This window comes from Schistocerca cancellata, chromosome 9 (assembly GCF_023864275.1).
Source record: "Schistocerca cancellata isolate TAMUIC-IGC-003103 chromosome 9, iqSchCanc2.1, whole genome shotgun sequence".
NCBI lineage: Eukaryota > Metazoa > Arthropoda > Insecta > Orthoptera > Acrididae > Schistocerca > Schistocerca cancellata.
Window position 1 is genome coordinate 179,697,871 of NC_064634.1, and position 21,745 is coordinate 179,719,615.

Consider the following 21,745-nt stretch of genomic DNA (forward strand, 5'->3'; position numbering starts at 1 on the left):
GGCTTAGCCACAGCCTGGGGGATGTTTCCAGAATGAGATTTTCACTCTGCAGCGGAGTTTGGAAGGTAGGAGTCGAGGTACTGGCAGAAGTAAAGCTGTGAGTACTGGGCGTGAGTCGTGCTTCGGTAGCTCAGATGGTAGAGCACTTGCCCGCGAAAGGCAAAGGTCCCGAGTTCGAGTCTCGGTCGGGCACACAGTTTTAATCTGCCAGGAAGTTTCATATCAGCGCACACTCCGCTGCAGAGTGAAAATCTCATTCTGGAAACATCCTCCAGGCTGTGGCTAAGCCATGTCTCCGCAATATCCTTTCTTTCAGGAGTGCTAGTTCTGCAAGGTTCGCAGGAGAGCTTCTGTAAAGTTTGGAAGGTAGGAGACGAGGTACTGGCAGAAGTAAAGCTGTGAGTACCGGGCGTGAGTCGTGCTTCGGTAGCTCAGATGGTAGAGCACTTGCCCGCGAAAGGCAAAGGTCCCGAGTTCGAGTCTCGGTCGGGCACACAGTTTTAATCTGCCAGGAAGTTTCATATCAGCGCACACTCCGCTGCAGAGTGAAAATCTCATTCTGGAAACATCCTCCAGGCTGTGGCTAAGCCATGTCTCCGCAATATCCTTTCTTTCAGGAGTGCTAGTTCTGCAAGGTTCGCAGGAGAGCTTCTGTAAAGTTTGGAAGGTAGGAGACGAGGTACTGGCAGAAGTAAAGCTGTGAGTACCGGGGCGTGAGTCGTGCTTCGGTAGCTCAGATGGTAGAGCACTTGCCCGCGAAAGGCAAAGGTCCCGAGTTCGAGTCTCGGTCGGGCACACAGTTTTAATCTGCCAGGAAGTTTCATATCAGTGCACACTCCGCTGCAGAGTGAAAATCTCATTCTGGATATTCCTATGTGCAAAACAGCTTCAGACTTTTGAATACAAATGTTAATGTATTAAATATTTGACATTAAGCAAGTAAATGAGAAAAAGTTTAGAAAAGATTTGAAATTATGTTTAAAGTTTGTTGCAAGTCACTGAGTGATTTCATTATCAAATATTGGATGAATATGGTCTGGGTAATTTGTGCATTATTTTAAGGAATATGTGGTTTTTCAAGCACCTTAATGTTTTGACATCATATCTCCTAAGCTTTGTGTCATTCAGTTATGTAACTTTACTGGTATATATGTGGATACTGTCTGCAAAATATGTTGTGAAGGGAGTTAATAGAAAGGAAGCAATGAATTAAAACATCATGCCTGGTGCTGAAGTTGTAGCGCATGAAGGCAAAAGTTTAGTAAGCGACAAACTTTTCCTTTTCATCATTTTGTATGTGTGCATGGGGGGCGGGAATCAGCAAGAAAAAGTATTGTAAAGGTTTGAAATTATGTGTAAAGTTTGTTACAAGTGCTCTCATTCTCAAATCCTACATGAATATAATGTGGGTATTTAGGCATCGTCAGTTACGCTGCCTAAAGACATATACACAATTTCTAACTGTAATACTTGTCTTGTTGCATTAAACCTTAGATTATGACATCAAAACAATGTAGAACAGATATTTGTATGATGCAAAAATTGGCAATTGACCCTGAATAATGAAAAGTGTGAAATCATCTGCTTGACTGTTAAAAGGAATCCATTAACCTTTGTTTAGACTTTAAATCAGTCAAATCTAAAAGCTATTAATTCAACTAAATACCTAGGCATTAAAATTACAAACAACTTAATTTGGAAGGAACACAAAGCAAATGTTGTGGGAAAGGCTAACCAGAGACTGTGTTTCGTTGGCAGGGCACTTAGAAAATGTAACAGATCTACTAAAGAGACTGTCTACACTATGCTTGTCTGTCCTCTTTTAGAGTACTGCAGCGTGATGTGGGATCCTTACCAGACAGGATTGATGGAGTACATCATAAAAGTTTAAAGAAGGGTAGCACATTTTGTATTATTGCAAAATAGGGGAGAGTGACACTAAAAAGACACAGGATTTGGGGTGGACATAATTAAAACAAAGGCGTTTTTCGTTGTGGTGGAATCTTCTCATAAAATTTCAATCACCAACTTTCTCCTCCAAATGTGATTTTCTCCTCCGAATGCAAAAATATTTTGTTGGTGCTGATGTACATAGGGAGAAATGGTCACCATAATAAAATAAGGGAAATCAGAGCTCACACAGAAAGATGTAGGTATTCATTTTTTCCGTGCACTATACAAGATTGGAATAATAGACAATTGTGAAGGTAGTTTGATGAACCCTCTGCCAGGCACTTAGATGTGATTTACAGAGTATTCATGCAGATGTAGAAGTGCATTTTAAATTTTTAAATTCAGTCAATAATGATGCAGAATGCTGAAAATCAAATTTTACTGCCTGTGGTAGCCATTTGATAGACTACCTGCAACTGGAGTCATTAACCATGAACTGGGATGGCCATTTAGTAATATAGATCCTGTACCTGCTGCAGAGGAGACAGCATCTGAAGGCAAGGCTGGTACTTGAGGTATCTTTCGTATCCCTGATAAATCATGCACAGATGACACGAACAGTATAATACCAGGATGTATAATGTCAAATTGGAACTATCTGGTACACCTGTTGCATCATTTTATCGTAATCGTGAAAATTTCTGGAGCACCAACAGAGCACGTTGGGGTGGCTCACAATGCATAACTAACGAGAATTTTTCGAGAAAGTTACAAAACTGCTGAGAAAACAGGATTATTTGTCAATGAGGAGAGGAGATGTAACTGTTGATGGGTATGAAAACCAAACTAATGCACCCTTGACTGTTGATGGATTAACCTTTAAGTGAATGTAACACTTCAATACTAAGGGAGTCCCTTAAATAAGGACAATAGAACAGGTATGGAAATAGATGCATGTCTAGCAGTATCCAGCAGAACATTCTCTAACATCAAGTTCAAAACTGAACAATATGGTACGTCTTTTATCATATGAATGTGAAACATTAATGTTTAGGGAAAAAATGTGAGGAAAGCTATTAAAACTTGAAAGTGAAACACTTATTGACATGTAATTGATGAGAATTCTTTTGAATAAAAAATTTACCGACCTATGATACTGTCTGCCTAACTGGCAACCATGAGCTGGAGACAATAGCCAGGTACATGTGAATTGTGCTTGTGTGAATGTGAGTCTGTGTTCTATGTCCAAAGAAGGCCTTTTGGTGAAAGCCTTAATGTTCAGCAGTATTTTCATTCCACCTGTCTTTGACTCAGTGTCTCCTCTACATGGCAAGTAGCACTCTATACTTTTCATAATATTGTCAATATCATAATATTATTTACTTAACATGCAGATATACCCATTGTAGTTGATTGTTCTGTGCTCAATACCATTTCACCAAAGGAAAAACATTCATGAAGAAACATACAAAAAATCTGGGTTTTATATTGGTAGTACAAATTTTCTCAGATTTCCTTAATAGCTCTCCAGTTCATTTTGCAGTTTCTTGAACTCCCAGTTCACTTCTGTATGTCTGTTAAAAATTGTAAAACAATAATAAGGGACACAAAATTGTTAAGGCTTTCATGGCCACTTGTTGACAAACTGCCTATTGGCTTCTGTCTCGGGTTCTTCGGCCGACGTTCATCTAATGATTTTTCTGACGTTTCGCCAGCACGAAACTGGAGCCGAGCTCGTGGGCGCAGACTATATGGGTATAGTCTGCGCCCGTGAGCTCGGCTCCAGTTCACCACCGGCAATGGAGGGTGAAGCTTTGACAATGCCAGCCACTCGTGCTGGCGAAACGTCAGAAAAATCATTAGATGAACGTCGGCCGAAGAACCCGAGACAGAAGCCAATAGGCAGTTTGTCAATAATAAGGGACTTCACTTGTAATCCTTTGCCACGCGGAATGGCCACGCAGTTTGAGGTGCCATGTCACGTATTACGCGGCCCCTCTCATGGCTTACGCAGTCCCTCCCACCGGCAGTTCAAGTCCTCCCTCAGGCATGGGTGTGTGTGTGTATGTTGTTCTTAGCATAAATTAGTTTAAGCAGTGCACAAGTCTAGGGACTGATGACCTCAGCAGTTTGGTCACGCCTGGAATCCCTACCCAGTCTGTTACAACCATCCTTGTAACCATTGATGCCACTTCCTTATACACAAATATTCCGCATGTCCAGGGCCTCGCTGCGATGGAGCACTTCCTTTCACGCCGATCACCTGTCGCCCTACCTAAAACCTCTTTCCTCATTACCTTAGCCAGCTTCATCCTGACCCACAACTTCTTCACTTTTGAAGGCCAGACATACCAACAATTAAAGGGAACAGCCATGGGTACCAGGATGGCCCCCTCGTACGCCAACCTATTCATGGGTCGCTTAGAGGAAGCCTTCTTGGTTACCCAGGCCTGCCAACCCAAAGTTTGGTACAGATTTATTGATGACATTTTCATGATTTGGACTCACAGTGAAGAAGAACTCCAGAATTTCCTCTCCAACCTCAACTCCTTTGGTTCCATCAGATTCACCTGGTCCTACTCTAAATCCCATGCCACTTTCCTTGACGTTGACCTCCACCTGTCCAATGGCCAGCTTCACACGTCCGTCCACATCAAACCCACCAACAAGCAACAGTACCTCCATTATGACAGCTGCCACCCATTCCACATCAAACGGTCCCTTCCCTACAGCCTAGGTCTTCGTGGCAAACGAATCTGCTCCAGTCCGGAATTCTTGAACCATTACACTAACAACCTGAAAACAGCTTTTGCATCCCGTAACTACCCTCCCGACCTGGTACAGAAGGAAATAACCAGAGCCACTTCCACAGAAGAACCCCAAAAGTGCCCCACTTGTGACAGGATACTTTCCGGGACTGGATCAGATTCTGAATGTGGCTCTCCAGCAGGGATACGACTTCCTCAAATCCTGCCCTGAAATGAGATCCATCCTTCATGAAATCCTCCCCACTCCACCAAGAGTGTCTTTCCGCTGTCCACCTAACCTTCGTAACCTCTTAGTTCATCCCTATGAAATCCCCAAACCACCTTCCCTACCCTCTGGCTCCTACCCCTGTAACCGCCCCCGGTGTAAAACCTGTCCCATGCACCCTCCCACCACCACCTATTCCAGTCCTGTAACCCGGAAGGTGTACACGATCAAAGGCAGAGCCACGTGTGAAAGCACCCACGTGATTTACCAACTGAACACTGTGAAGCCTTCTATGTGGGAATGACCAGCAACAAACTGTCCATTCGCATGAACGGACACAGGCAGACAGTGTTTGTTGGTAATGAGGATCACCCTGTGGCTAAACATGCCTTGGTGCACGGCCAGCACATCTTGGCACAGTGTTACACTGTCCGGGTTATCTGGATACTTCCCACTAACACCAACCTGTCAGAACTCCGGAGATGGGAACTTGCCCTTCAGCATATCCTCTCTTCTCGCTATCCGCCAGGCCTCAATCTCCGCTAATTTCTAATTTCAATCTGCCGCCGCTCATACCTCACCTGTCTTTCAACATCATCTTTGCCTCTGTACTTCTGTCCCGACTGACATCTCTGCCCAAACTCTTCGCCTTTACAAATGTCTGCTTGTGTCTGTGTATATGCGGATGGATATGTGTGTGTGTGCGAGTGTATACCTGTCCTTTTTTCCCCCTAAGGTAAGTCTTTCCGCTCCCGGGATTGGAATGACTCCTTACCCTCTCCCTTAAAACCCATATCCTTTTGTCTTTCCTTCTCCTTCCCTCTTTCCTGACGAGGCAACCGTTGGTTGCGAAAGCTAGAATTTTGTGTGTATGTTTGTGTTTGTTTGTGTGTCTATCGACCTGCCAGCGCTTTTGTTTGGTAAGTCTCATCATCTTTCTTTTTAAATATATTTTTCCCACGTGGAATGTTTCCCTCTATTATATTAATACAGAAAAATATAGAAGTAGAGAAGCAAATTGTGTAAATTTCCATCATCTTAAAACTATAATTCAGTTTTAAAATTAACTTAAGTTTACTCTGTGTCCAGACAGTTTACAGAATTTTTCATCTCTGAAAAGGCTTTAATGACAGAATTTTACATAAATTTGTTATGGTAAAGCAAGATCAAGAAATCATTAATTGTTAGAATTATTGTTATCTATAGTTCTGTAACTATTTCTAAATCTATGAAAAGTATTGATTTTTTCCAGGTAATGGCTGTGGAGGCAAATTATTTAACACGGCAGGCACATTCAGTAGCCCTATGTATCCAACAAACTTCCGAAATATGTCTGACTGTCAGTGGGAGATTTCTGTTCCTAAAAATTTGCATCCATATCTCACATTTAGGCGTAAGTAATAAACTAGTAACTTGCATTGTTTTCCATATTTGTTGTTACTCAATAATAATAATAATAATAATAGTGAGAAGTTGTTCAGTTACTGAGAGGCACTATATTATATCTTAATGTTATTACTTCGCTGTCTCTTTCACTCATCATGTATACCATACTCCAGATAGTGACTGTGAAGTATTTACACAGGTCTTAGAAAAAGTGATCTTACACTTTGAAAAGTTAAGCAAATATAGAATATTAATATTTGGAGACATAAACATTGATATAAGGCTAAAGACATCAAAGCAGCTTTATCTACAGAATATGTTAAGAATACATGATCTATATTGCATTAATAACAATCCAACAAGGATGGATGGATGGATATGGTGTTATGGGCGCTCAACAGTGTAGTCTTTAGCGCCCGACTCCAACAAGGCAGTTATCCTGTCTTGATAATGTTATCACCAATGTTGAAAAAGATCTATATGAGAAAGGGTTGTTCAGTATTTATTTTCTTTCAGACCATGAGGGGATATGGATAAAATTAAAAATCAATAAACCTATATCTAACTGCCCCAAAGCAAAGCATATCAGGCTACTGTATGATCAAAATATTGACAACTACAGGACACAGTTGCAGATGGGTAGATGGAATGACATCCTACTTGATAGTGAAAGTGTCGAGGATGCATTTATAGTTTTTATCAATATACTCGCAGATGTTTTTAAGACCTGTTGTCCAAAAGTTCTGGAAAGAAACACGGCAACAACCAGAAAACATGACTCTACACCCAAGTGATTCACACCCACTCTGCAGAGGCTTAGAGTATTGGTTATGATTTATTATGATAAATATAAAAATCAAGATGCAGACAAAGCTATTTATATTAAGTTAAAGAGTAAATACAGATCAGAAATCAGGTTAGCAAAATGTGAGGCAAATGACAATTACATTAATAATTCTGACAACAAATGTAAAGCTGCATGGAATGTTGTAAAGACTGATCTGGAGAGAAGTAAGAACTGTAAAAGTGATGACTGTAATGTGAATATCACACCAGATGAATTCAATGCCTATTTCGTTAGTGCTTGTGACATAAGTTCCTCTGCTGCAGCTGAGTCAAATAATAAACATCAACAGGACCTGAAGGAAGCTGTATCTTTCCTACAACATTTGGAACACATTTCTCCTACATGTGAGTGGAAAGAGGTCCAGTTAAGTGATATCATGAGATCAATTGCAAAATTAAGAAGTTCAAGAGCAGAAGACATTTATGGTCTTTCTAATTTTGTAATTAGAAAAATAGGAGATATAATAGCATTTCCACTCTGTGTACTTGTAAATTGGATGTTTACTAGTGGTTGTTTCCCAACATGTTTAAAAATGGCAGTGGTCAAACACACTGGGTGTAACACAAGGTGTGCCACAAGGGACCGTGCTTGGACCCTTGCCTTTCATAATTTATGTAAATGGTTTGTCCAATATGATGCCTTGTAAGTTCATACTATATGCAGACGACACCACCTTTTTTACAGTGGATAGAGCCTTGGACATACTCAAGCACAAAAGTGCAGAACAACTCAGAATATCCAGCGTATGATTCGGAGCAAATGAATTACAAATTAACCACTCTTAAAACGGTAAACATTCTATTCAGCCTATGTAACAATGGCAACTGTAGTTCCTTAGTTAAGCTTCTTGGCATTCATCTGGACCCAAAAGTAACCTGCGAAACTCACACCAATTATGTATGCAAAAAGTTATCCTGAGTCACCTATCTGCTAACTAGGCTCAGGACTTGTGTGACGGATGAGCTACTGCTAAATGCCTGTTATGCTTTTTTTCATAGCCACCTCACATATGCAGTGCTGTTATGGGGCAACGCCTCTGGGGCAAAAAGAATTTTTCCTTGGCAGAAAAAGGCTATTAGGTGTATTGCTGGAGTGGGAAACCATGTATCATGTAGAGACTATTTCAAAGAGTTAAAAATACTGACACTTACATCACTGTTTATTCTCAGTTGCTTAGTGCACATGAAGGAAAACCAAGAAAGCTATAAACTGCACGAGTCTGTACATAGCCATGACACACGCTAAAGGCAGATGATGGACATCCCAGTTACTAGGCTTAAAAAAACCCAAAACAGTTACACATACACAGGGATACAATTATTTAGCATGCTACCACCTACAGCACACAGCGTATCACTGAATGTCTTCAAAAATATTACAAAAAGATGGCTTGGACAAAAAGCATTCTATACAATAGAAGAATTTAAAGTATGTAATAAAAATTATCTGATCTATTAAAACTGCTGTATGACATGACCACCATATTACATGATCACTTCTGAAAATGTTATTGTATCATGCGATTGTGCTTTATTTAAATAATGTATTTTTACTCAATAGTTTACTGCTGTATGACATGACCACCCTATTACATAAGTTCTTCTGAAAATGTTATTGTACCATGCTGTTGTGCTTTATTTACATAATGCATTTTCCCCAATGGTTAACATGTATTAACCCTGTCTCATTTATATTTGTTAAAATGTTTTTCTTAGCATGTGTATTGTGTTACACATACAATATCTCCTTTTGTCATTATGCACAACACATTTATGTTTAATGACTACTAAACATGTGCAGTATAAAACATATTTACTCATACAGAATGTTAAAAATGTATGACTTATTTTGTAATTATATAATGTATGTAAAATGACGAGATCAATTGCATGAAAAATGTTTAAAGGTGGATCAATAAATCAGTCAATCAGTGTACGTGAAAAGAGATGACAGTCTGGTACATCATACATAGAACATGAAATATACAGGGTATCTCTCCTAAGAGTTGTCAGGTACATTTTCTCTGATGTTTTTAGCAGATATTTGCAGTATCATTTCTGCAATATAATCTTCTATTGTGCCACAACTCAGCAACAATTATTTTCATGTATCTTCTAATGTGATTACATCAGTAAAATTGTTCCAGTTCAAGTACCTCAAAGCTTGAGATGTGACAAAATCATATTGTCTTCATTCCATAACAACTTAGGTATTGTAAGCTGTATGGCCACATGTCACAGGCTGCTTCTCATAATGTGAGTCCTCAATGCTTTTACATTTGTCATTGAGTAGTGCATAGAATGGAGTCACAATTTGCATGCTGGCACAAAAAAAGTAATTGTCACAGACACAACACAACATTCTCATCTTAAAAATAAAATCTATTGATTTGCTGTAAAAATAAAATCTTTTGATTTGCTGTAGAAATGCTGTTTATAGAATTTTTGTTTCTCTAAGAAACTGCACAATAATGATGTCAAAAAGTAATGCCAACTAACCACATATAGTAACACTTTAAGCTGTGACATATATCAAAATTTAATATACAGGTTTTTGCTCTATTTACCACTACAAGCACTTCATAAAGTTTCTCTTCTGTGATGGCTACACGTGAGGTATGACTGGCACCTATCATTGATTTGAAAGATATTAGACATTTTACCAACATTAGGACTGTATTTTGCAAAAATATTGGCTAGTTACTGAAGTATATGGGCAATACTTTCCAGAGTTTAGTATTGGTTCAAGAACAACCTGCAGCACAGACTTTTTGGAGATCTATGACTTGAATCAGGCCACTGGTGCAAAAACACTCCGCACAAAATATTGTGGAGAGGTGAGTTGCTGCATTCTTATACATACAAATAATGAACATATATTAAATATATACATTTTGTACTTTTTGCCATGAACACTTAAGTTAAGTTTATAATATTGTTCTGAGACCTAGAAGTTTACATATGGAAAACATAGTCATACTATCACAACAGTAGACTGAAACACCGCTGTATTACATACTCATTTTAAATCATGAAGTTGGTACTTCTGTACATTCGTGTTACTATCTGTGAACTGTACAGAGAGTTTAACTTTCTCTGAGTGATTAACTTTGAAGCTTTTTAATGCTACTGCTGTCTGTTTTTATGTAATAGGAAAAAACTTAAATTTCTTGCTTTTTGATTCTAAAGGACCAGCCAGCACCATTTGAAGGAGCCACGACGACTACTGTTGTCCGATATGTGACTAGTGTTCATAATGGTGGAAGTGGATGGTTCATACATTTTATAGCAAAACACCCAGGTAATTTGATAACACATAGTTTGTTATTAATGCCAATGCCATACATAATAACTGCATAATTATTCTTGGAGAGACATACTGGCCAAATAATCATCCCTTCTGTTACCTGAGAATATAAGAATTATTCTGTTGTTGTATGACTCCTTCCTAACTAGATGTGTTTTTCTCTCATCCAGACTACTGCATGTGTAGTAATATCCTGTATAATGTGTTAAAAGTAAAATAAGTAGGCAGAATGTTTACCACACTTACAGCATGTTTAGTAATGTCACAATGTCCGCCCCCAGTAGCTGAGTGGTCAGCGCAACAGAATGTCAATCCTAAGGGCCTGGGTTCAATTCCCGGCTGGGTCGGAGATTTCTTCACTCAGGGACTGGGTGTTGTGTTGTCCTAATCATCATCATTTCACCCCCATCGATGCGCAAGTCGCCGAAGGGGCGTCAAATCAAAAGACTGTCACCCGGCGAACAGTCTACCCGATGGGAGGCCCTAGTCACATGACATTTTTATTTATGTCACCATGAAGCAATTTTATTTATTAGTGGTTGAATGCCATGGCCCACTGAGAAAACCAAGGAAGTTTGCATTAGGGTATCTTTCACATGTCATCGGAATGAACATTGCAGTTATAAAATACTTAAAAGAAACTGCAACAATAATTATTGGTGCATTTTCTGATTGTAGCAGTTTAGTCATTCTGCCAGAATCAGTGAGGAAGAGAAAAGTGCAGGGACAGTCAACCATACATAGATGCCCACTCTTAATATGCTATTAATTCTACCATTATATTTCAGAAATAAGTTTAAAGACTCAGCCTGGCGTAAAGTAATAGGTCAACATTACCGAAGAACAAGTCTGGCAGAGGTTGTAATAGCCTTTGAACAGCAGGTAGCCACTTGCGCAGAATAAATTTATGTTGTGTCAAATCAGCTTCTGTGGCAGTTATTTCAGCCCATATACATGAATATGCAAAATCTCCCTTCTGTGTGTCTTCTCACCCCAGTTATTTATCTGTGTCATATGCTACAGTAACCATTAGTCATAGAGTATGTTACATATTATTTATTGAATAGTGCAATGTTTTATCATGATTGAACTTTTGTCAATAGTACGATATATAATAATGATACATGCATAATGTGAAGTCCTTGTGTTTCACTCATTGGTGTTGTAAGTTGAGGTCACAGACTTACCTTCTGATTACCGAAACTGATGTGGCTGTGCCAGTGTGCTCTGTAGTATGGCCTAGTTTGCATGAAGGGATAATGCTCCCCGAGTTGCTTAAAATTTTCCTAAGTCCATTATCTCCTTTGTCATCACTGCTTACTGAATAAAGTGCCCATTTTTGCTGTAGTGACCAGTTAACTTTGCCTAAGTGTATAGCTACTGTTGTGCCTAACTATGCCCCTTTGGTGTTGTGATTGGTGTCACTATCAACATTGTGTTCCACTTGTTAAACTTTATCATCGACAAAGGAGTATTCCAATCATGAAGGGTTTCTGTGTGGACGGGAGGTGCTTGTATTGTGTTCATGCAGAAGAATGATGTTTGTTTATTTATATGGGCTGAAATATGCATCACAGACGTACTATTGAGCTGTTCCTGTCTTGCTTCTAGTGGGGATAAGTATTGATTTATAGTCTTCTTTCCTACTTTCCAAAATGGAAATGAATAAAAATCTCTCTATCTTGTAATTCTTCTCCTTCGGACCACCTACTCTAGTTTGAAGTGACATGTTACATCAAACTACACTACTGGCCATTAAAATTGCTACACCATGAAGATGACGTGCTACAGACGCGAAATTTAACTGACAGGAAGAAGATGCTCTTATATGTAAATAATTAGCTTTTCAGAGCATTCACACAAGGTTGGCGCCAGTGGCAACTCCTACAATGTGCTGACATGAGGAAAGTTTCCAACCAATTTCTCGTACACAAACAGCAGTTGACCGGCATTGCTTGGTGAAATGTTTCCGACTTTGATAAAGGTCGGATTGTAGCCTATCGCGATTGCAGTTTATCGTATCCTGCATTGCTGCTCGTGTTGGTCGAGATCCAATGACTGTTAGCACAATATGAAATCGGTGGGTTCAGGAGGGTAATACGGATCGCCGTGCTGGATCCCAACGGCCTCGTATCACTAGCAGTCGACATGACAGGCATCTTATCCGCATGGCTGAACCGGATCGTGCAACCACATCTCAATCCCTGAGTCAACAGATGGGCATGTTTGCAAGACAACAACCATCCGCACAAGCAGTTTGACGACTTTAGCAGCAGCATGGACTATCAGCTCGGAGACCATGGCTGCAGTTACCCTTGATGCTTCGTCGCAGACAGGAGTACCTGCGGAGACCATGGCTGCAGTTACCCTTGATGCTTCGTCGCAGACAGGAGTACCTACGATGGTGTGCTCAACGACAAACGTGGGTGCATGAATGGCAAAACGTCATTTTTTTGGAAGAATCCAGGTTCTGTTTACAGCATCATGATGGTCGCATCCGTGTTTGGCGACATCGTGGTGAACGCACATTGGAAGCGTGTATTCGTCATCGCCATACTGGCGTATCACCCGGCGTGATGGTGTGGGGTGCCATTGGTTACATGTCTCGGTCACCTCTTGTTCGCATTGATGGCACTTTGAACAGTGGATGTTACATTTCAGATGTGGTACGACCCGTGGCTCTGCCCTTCATTCGATCCCTGCAAAACCCTGCATTTCAGCAGGATAATGCACAACCGCATGTTGCAGGTCCTGTACGGGCCTTTCTGGATACAGAAAATGTTCGACTGCTGCCTTGACCAGCGCATTCTCCAGATCTCTCACCAATTGAATACGTCTGGTCAATGGTGGCCTAGCAACTGGCTCATCACAATACGCCAGTCATTACTTTTGATGAACTGTGGTATTGTGTTGAAACTGCATGGGCAACTGTACCTGTACATGCCATCCAAGCTCCATTTGACTCAATGTCCAGGTGTATCAAGGCCATTATTACAGCCAGAGGTGGTTGTTCCGGGTACTGATTTGCAGGATCTATGCATCCAAATTGTGTGAAAATGTAATCACCTGTCAGTTCTAGTATAATATATTTGTCCAATGAATACCCGTTTATCATCTGCATTTCTTCTTGGTGTAGCAATTTTAATGGCCAGTAGTGTTTTAATGGCCAGTGGTGTACTTCTCCTGGCAGTTTAGGCTGCAGTCTAAAGCTACAAGAAAGAAGCTTTTATCTTCTGCAGGCTACTAAATGACAAAAGCCTTTCTTCAGTTAACAGTCCATATATTTCCTCTTCTCCGTACAGAGCTTTATCTTATTTCACAAGACAAGATGTCATCTCCTACTACACAATTCAATAATAAAAACAGAATAACATAAATTCCACCATTTTTGTAGCTTCTCGCGGATTATTCATGGCTGAAGTTCCATGGTCATAGCACACCTTTGGGCTGCACATTCAAAGAGTAGATAGTCCCCTCCCCCCCCCCCCCCCCTTTAGTAAATGGTGCCACCCCATCCGTCATTCTACCCAGCCGATACACTGCACTCTGGAAATCCGCAACATCTGCACTTAACAGCATAGCATATCCTACACAGTGGGCTGTTCCTATCTTAATTCTAAAATAAAACTTCATGATCACCTTTCCTCATCTAAAAGGGCATAGGTGTGACCTATAATTACCATGAAATGACGTGTCATACCTCAGATTCCCCAACTAAGAGGAAAGATGTCATGAAAGTTAACTCTGTACAATAACTTAATACTTGTGATATTTTGAACAGTTTTAAACCCAAAAGGAAAACTTTCTTCATAATACATTTAAATTAAATGAGCATAACTAACCTTTATGACATCTCTAGCATATGAGTTGAGTCATTCTGTCACCTTACCCAAATACTCTAAAATGTCTTTGCATTTTGAGTTTGTTAAATTATATTGTTGGCTGTAATGTCACTTTGCCTCAGAAAATCACATTTAGGGAGGAATATAATCCTTTCACTGCTGTTGGAGTGTACACACACATCATGTTGGTTTTCCTACAGTGCTATGGACATCTGTATGCGTTCTGAGCTACAGACCTCTCACTGCTGCACCCGAGTTACTTCCATATCTCAGTGAATAAAAAAATTTTGAGTATTTATCATACAACATACATGCTTCATTGCATGCTGTCATTTGCAGACATCATTTTGAACTCTTGAATTGTTAATGAGATATGAGGATTATTATGAGCACATTATTCTTGATGAGCAAGGACGGCAATGAGTGCATTGTGCACAACTGGCTGTTGGATATCAAACCAAGTAACTCGAGAACAAAGTGAGATATTTTCTGCTCTCAGTTTCAAATAATTTTTCACTATGTTACCTACATTTAATTCACTGCAGTGTGTGTGCTAAAATTAACCATACACAAAGTTTATGAATACATTTTTACCTTTGTAAAATCTTTAAAGTTTCATTCAGTGTTTTACTTCAGTTGATGCAGTGCAGCAACTATGGCATACAGTGAAAAGAAGTTCAGTCCTTTATTGAGTGAAGGTATCAGACTGTACAATGTGCAAACATCAAATTTTTCCACCTAATAGTTTTCGAAAAAATGGTTGATGAGTACTTCATATCGACTGGAATGCAATCTTTCAGTGCAGGCACCAGCACTTGGTGAGCAGTAAAGCCATGGAAAAAGTTGCCCTCTGCATGGAATACAGAGAGCATATCAGTAGCAAAGAAAGGGTTAATATGCACACTTCATTGTGATTCTAGAACCTTTAGTATCTTTTCATTTCTATAACACATTCACTTTATCTCTAGTTACAATACTGTGTTGCTCTCTGTTCTTACAAAACTAGGTATTGTAGTTTAGGAAGAGAGTTTTGTTATCTCCTCTCTTCTAAGCTAACCTCCCATACAAAAAGTGTTATAAACCCAACCATATAGTAGAAATTATTCAAAAAATACAAATATTCCTTATATAAGAATTTCAACAATGTAAGAAAAGACAGACTGCTACTTACCGTAAAGAAGACGTTAAGTTGCAGGCGGGCACAATTAAAAGGCACTTACATAAAGCTTTCGACAAAACATGCCTTCATCAGTAAAAGAGACACACACACCAACAAGCAAGCAGCCAACTCCAGCATCTCCAGCCGAAATGCAACTATCATGCGGGATGCAATCAGCAAACTGGAGTAGGGATGAGATAGTAGTGTATGGGTGGGGAGACAGATGAATGCTGTCTGGTGGAGTGTTCAGGGACTAGAATGCCAACAGGTACAGCATTAGGAGGTTATGGGGCACAGAGGTGGGGAAAAAAGAAGCAAAAAAGGAGAGGAGCGGGGAAATACGGAGTGATGCGTTGGCAGAGGGCACAAATAAATGTGGTGGGATATGAGAATGGGGAGGAGATGATAGGACAGAGATTGCAGAAACTGTTGGGTGGAGGGTGTGGGGACAGTGGTTACCTTAGGTTGCTGGGATACTTACAAGAGCGGAGATTGTGTTGTAAGGATAACTCGCATCTGCACAGTTCAGAAAAGCTGTTGGTGGAGGGAAGGATCAGGACAGCTCGGGTTGTGAAGCAGCCATTGAAATCAAGTGTGTTATGTTCAGCAGCATGTTGTGCCACAGGGTGGTCTGCTTTGCTCTTGGCCACAGTTTGGCAGTGGCCGTTCATCCTGATGGACAGCTGATTGGTAGTCATACCAATATAAAAAGCTGTGCATTGACTGCAACGGAGGTGGTGAATGACATGGTTGCTTTCACAGGTGGCCCAGTCCCTGATGGGGTAGGGTAAACCTGTGACAAGACTGGAACAGAAAGTGCTGGGTGGGTGGATTGGGCAGCTTTTGCACCTGAGTCTTCCACAGGGATATGATCCTTGTGGCAGGGGCTGGGAGTGGGAGTGCTATAGGGATGGACTAGGATGCTGTGGAGGAAGGTTGGGTGACTAAACACCACTTTAGGATGGGTGGGAAATATCTTGGGTAGGATGCCTCCCATTTCAGGGCATGACAATAGGTAATCAAAGGATGTGGTTCAGTTGTTCCAGTCTGGGGGGAGGGGGGGGGCTGGTTCCTGGTGGTAGTGGGAGGATTGGTGGTGTGAGGGGAAATGGCAGAAGCGATCTGTTTGCAGACTGGGTCTGGGGGTTAGTGTCTGTCTGTGAAGGCCTTGGTGAGACACTCAGCATACTGAGCAAAGGAGTTTTTGTCACTGCCGATACACTATCCCTGGGTGGCCAGGCTGTATGGGAGGGATTTTTTGGTGTCAAAGGGATGACAGCTATCAAAATGCAGGCACTGTTGGTGGTTGGTGTGTTTGATGTGGACAAAAGTGCAGATGGAGCCATCTGAGTGGAGGAGGTCAACATCTACAAAGGTGGCATGCTGAGTTGAGGACCAGATGAAGCGAATAGGACAGATGATGTTGAGGTTGTGAAGGAACGAAGATAGGGTATCTTGGCCCTGAGTCCAGATCATGAAGATATTTTCAGTGAGCCTGAACCAGACGAAGAATTTTGCGTTTAGGGAGGCTAGATAGGTTTCCCCTAGATGCCCCATAAACAGGGTGGCATAGGAGGGTGCCATGCTGGTGACTCTGGCTGTGCCACAGATTTGTTTATACACCTTCTCTTCAAAGGAGACATAGTATTGAGTTAGGATAAAGATAGTAAGGTGTATGAGGAGTGAGGTAGTGGGTTTGGAGTCTAAAGGACATTGAGAAAGGTTGCGTTCAGTAGTGATAAGACCATGGGAATGAGGGATGTTGGTGTACAAGGAGGTGGTGTCAGCACTGATACATAGGGATCCAGGAGGCGCATACTTACTGGTGTAACTTATCAATAAAAAGTTAATTGTAAAACGAGCTTCTGGTCCCTCTGTTCTACTCATCATATTCATATCTAGTTGTAGTCAGGGAAGTACATCAGGTACTGTATGTAGTGATCCTTTTATGTAATTTATCTCTGTAGGAAACTCCTGCAAAAATAATATCCATCTCATCAAACTGGGGTGAAGTAATTTACTTTCCATTAAGGTCTGATGATCAGTGCAACTTTTTAAAGCCCATACTAGCATTTGAAACTTTTGAAAACTCTACACAATTCCAAATAGTTTTTTATGGTAGCTGTAAAATTTAATTCATTCTAATTAAGACTTCTGCAAGCATAGGCTATGATATTTACATGGTTTATACATGGTCAAGAACAAAATATTCCCAGATTTTGCACAGATTTCCTATTTAAAAATGCACTGTTTCCTGGGTGCAAATACGCTATACCCATAGTGAAAGTACATTTTTTCTGAGTAAAGTGAGAATATACTTTTTGCCTGAGCTGTGAAACTTATGAATCCTTTGAATGGTAAAGGTTTTAAACACTGGCATAGAATTCCCAGCACTTTAGGGAGGGGGGGGGGGGGGGAGGCATTTTGGAAAGATCTTTGATAGGCCTACACAGTAACATGTACATTGGATATTGTTTTGTTTTGCAGAAGCATAAATACAAATTCCACCAAACACAGCATTTTAGCTTCTGAAGCACTGAAATCGAGATGTAGTTCTAAATAGTTACCACGTGTTGTAATAGACATTCAGTAACTATAACAAAATATATGTTAGTCCTAAGTTGATAACTGATACGACCAATTATAAAATAAAATACCTCAGTCAATAAATCACTACCTATTGAGCATACATGACACAAAGACTCCAAAAAAATAAAAAAAAGGAATGACTAAATAGTTCGTCGCTGTTACAGCTTGCCAGGTCAGTGTATCAGACTATGTCATCTGCTATTCTGCTGGTGTGATGATGTCTTGAAATGTATAGACGAATACACTCACGATGTTTTAGTGGTGGCGGCTCGTGTCATAGCTGTGCAGTCAGGCACCCCATGGTAAAGTTGAAAGGTGTATGGACTCCCATCATCTCTCTCTTCCAATTCATAGACGGTTTTCATCTTGGAAGTCATAATTTGAAATGGTAGTCAAAGAAAGGTATTAAGTACTTGGCTACCAATACTGCCTCACTTCAGGAATTGGCTGTGTAATTTAACGCATGTATGCTGCATCTTATCAGTGCTGTTATTTCGTGTTTTCTTGGACAACAATGTATCTTTCTTGCATATTAATGTAAAATTTTCGTAAAAATCTTTTTCTTAATGTAATTTTGCTCTCTTTTTGGCACAATTTTACCCTGACAATTCAATGAGTTACCAAGATGAGCTGTTCCTGTCCCACTTCTGGTGTGGAATAAATCTAGATTTATAATCTTCTGGTCTGTGTTCCATAATAGAACTAAATAAAAATGTGTCACCTCTATCTTGTAATTGTTCCCTTGCAGACCACCTACTCTGTTCTGCACTGTTATGTTACATCAAACTACTTCTCCTGGCAGTTTAGGCTGTGGTCTAAAGCTAAGATTTTTATCTTTTGCAACCTACTAAATGACAAAAGCCTTTCTTCAACTAACTGTCCAAGGCAAGACCTCATCTCCTGCTGTACAATTCATTAATAAAAACAGAATAATATAATTTCCACTGCTTTTATAGTTTCTTACAGATTATCCATGGCTGGTGTTCTGTGGTCATAGCACATCTTTGGACTGCACGTTTTGAGAGTTGGTGCTCCCCCTCCCCCTCTCCTCCCCTCCCCTCCCCTTCCCTTCCCTTCTGTAACTGGAAGTGATGCCACCCCGTTTGTCATTCTGCCCAGCTGATAATGCTGTGCTCTGGAAACCTGCAACATTTGCACATAACAGCATAGCATTTCTGACACTATGGACTGTTCCTGCCTTAATTCTGAAATAAGACAGTGACTTAACTTCATTGTCACCTTTCTTCATCTACAAGGACATAGCCATGACCTGTAATTTCCCCTGAAATGACGTGTCACATCTCACTATATGTTGGTGCTCCTGTTGATACCATTCTGCATGATGAAATAAATGCTACAGAAGCCGATTTAATGAGATGTAAAGTTATTCTGCAGAAGTGTTGACTCGTTGGGTATATCTCAAACACAATTTCAACCCCTTTCATGCTTGTTCTTATGTGTAATTAATCTGTTACTTTATCACACCTTGAGGCTCTGCACATATGTTTTAGTTGTAATTTTGGAGCTAATAGTATGTTGAGAGATTTGTTGTTATATGTTCAGTATAATGTACATTCTAGTCAAAAATGGAAAATCAAGGATGGAATGTGACAATATTATGAAAAGGATAGTTCCTATTCACCATGTAGCAGAGATGCTGAGTCACAGATAGGCACAATAGAAAGTAAGTTTTCGGCCAACAAGGCCTTCATTGGAAATAGAGAACAAGAAAACATAGGCGCCTGTGCACACCTGTGTCCCCCTCCACACACACACACACACACACACACACACACACACACACACACACACACACACCTTAGTCTCTGGTAGGATCCATGTGCTTTTTGCCTTAAAAACAAATCAGTTCGAATCTAGTCTGTCCACATATTTTCAAGGTAGAAGTGAAGTAATTTAGCAATTACTTAGGTTCAGAATATGACTGATCCATGGTAATATACGAGGGCTATCCACAAAGTACATTACATTTTGGAATTAAAAATAAATAAAGTATTGGAAATTTTTTTTATTATATACAGATGAAAGCCACACTTAAATACTACTTTTCTACGTAGTTGCCATTTAAATTAAGGTACTTATCGTAGCAATGGACGAGCTTGGAAATTCCTTCGTCGTAAAATTCGGCCGCCTGTGCCTTCAACCACGTGGTTACCTCTTCTTTTGGGACAGAAAAGGTGTGATTTTTGTGGATTTCCTGGAAAGAGGCACTACAATAAACTCTCAAAGGTATTGCCAAACTCTGCACAACCTCAGAAGAGCAATACAAAACAAGTGCAGGAGAAAGTTGGGCTCAAAGATCTTGCTGATTCACGACAATGCCCAGGCCCACACGGCAAATGCCACTCGTGAAGTTCTCAAATGTTTTAAGTGGGAGTTGTTTCCTCATCTGCCGTACAGTCCCGACCTGGCCGCGAGCGACTTCCACTTATTCCCAACAATGAAGAAGTGGTTGGCTATGCAGCGTTTTGATGACGACACACAGCTTCAAGAAGAGGTAACCACTTGGTTAAAGGCGCAGGCAGCCGAATTTTACGAGGAAGGAATTTCCAAGCTCGTCCATCGCTACAATAAGTGCCTTAATTTAAATGGCAACTATGTAGAAAAGTAGTATTTAAGTGTGGCTTTCATCTGTATATAATAAAAAAAATTTCCAATTCTTTATTTATTTTTAATTCCAAAACATAATGTACTTTGTGGATAGCCCTCGTACATTACATGCTTTGTGGAATGAAATCATCTGGCGTACAAGATTTTTCACTTGCTTCTTTCCTGATACAGAGTTTTTAGTGACTATATTCTTCCTATGTTATGTCACTTTCATTTACTTTCCCTTTATTTTCTCTTTGTCTGTCAATGGAGCAGAAATTCCGAAACCCAGAGATGATGATTCGAGTTGACAGTAACAGCAGTTTCCTCTTGCTTGCCATATGTTCCCTCTTTTATCATATTTTGTCCATTACTGCTGTTTTTTGTTTGAATACAATGAAGACTTTCATCTGGTTTGAAGTATCACCTTACCTTTAGATTCAGATATGCAACGTAATTCTTCAGTGAGTGTTGTTTCTAACATAATCCCTAATTTAATGTTTCAGAGTCCACAATAATTGCAGTTTGAATGTGCTGAAGATGTGGATAAGAGGAGGATGGAGTGCTGAGGTTTCTTCTTATCATGATATGAAACTCCCATGCACATGAATTCATGAAAAACAACTTGCTGTAGTTATTGTACATACATTCAATATACAGAGCTCTGTATTTTATCATAGGATATTTGAGAATTTTTTACTGTAAAGAAGACTGTAAATATTCTAGTCCATACCTTGGTAATAAAACAACTTTAATGTTCTATTTTTGTTTTCCTGTCTGGTCTGTATCAGAATAGATTGATGAAGTAATGTAATGAGAACTCTTTTGAGATCTGGGAAACATCTCCAGTTACAGCAGATAACATCTGTAGGTGATACCTACACATTACACAAAATACCTCACAAGGAACGGAAACATACAGAATTATTTTTTATTTCTAACAATACAAATACATATCTGTAAAGGAACACAGATAATGTGACACAGAGAGTAACTTCAAGGACACCCCTTTGCGTTACATGAAGGGAGAGCTCCAAAAGCTGTATTTCATTGTGACTCTCTTTAATTTCGTTGTCAGTGTTACACAAATGCTTTTGAGTATTTTCTGTTGTTATGATGGCATGTCTAACTGTCCATTGTTAG

General features: G+C 40.0%; 1 protein-coding gene across 1 annotated transcript in view; it reads left to right on the forward strand.

Moving 5' to 3' along the window:
• LOC126100451 (cubilin) overlaps positions 1-21,362 on the forward strand; it is a 771,806-nt gene extending 750,444 nt beyond the window's left edge. Inside the window, exons 64-67 of the mRNA XM_049911056.1 lie at positions 6,119-6,259; positions 9,829-9,935; positions 10,288-10,399; positions 21,109-21,362. Coding sequence (XP_049767013.1) covers positions 6,119-6,259; positions 9,829-9,935; positions 10,288-10,399; positions 21,109-21,131 — 383 coding nt within the window. The 3' untranslated portion in view covers positions 21,132-21,362. The remainder of the gene's footprint in view (positions 1-6,118; positions 6,260-9,828; positions 9,936-10,287; positions 10,400-21,108) is intronic.
• Positions 21,363-21,745: the final 383 nt, after the last annotated feature.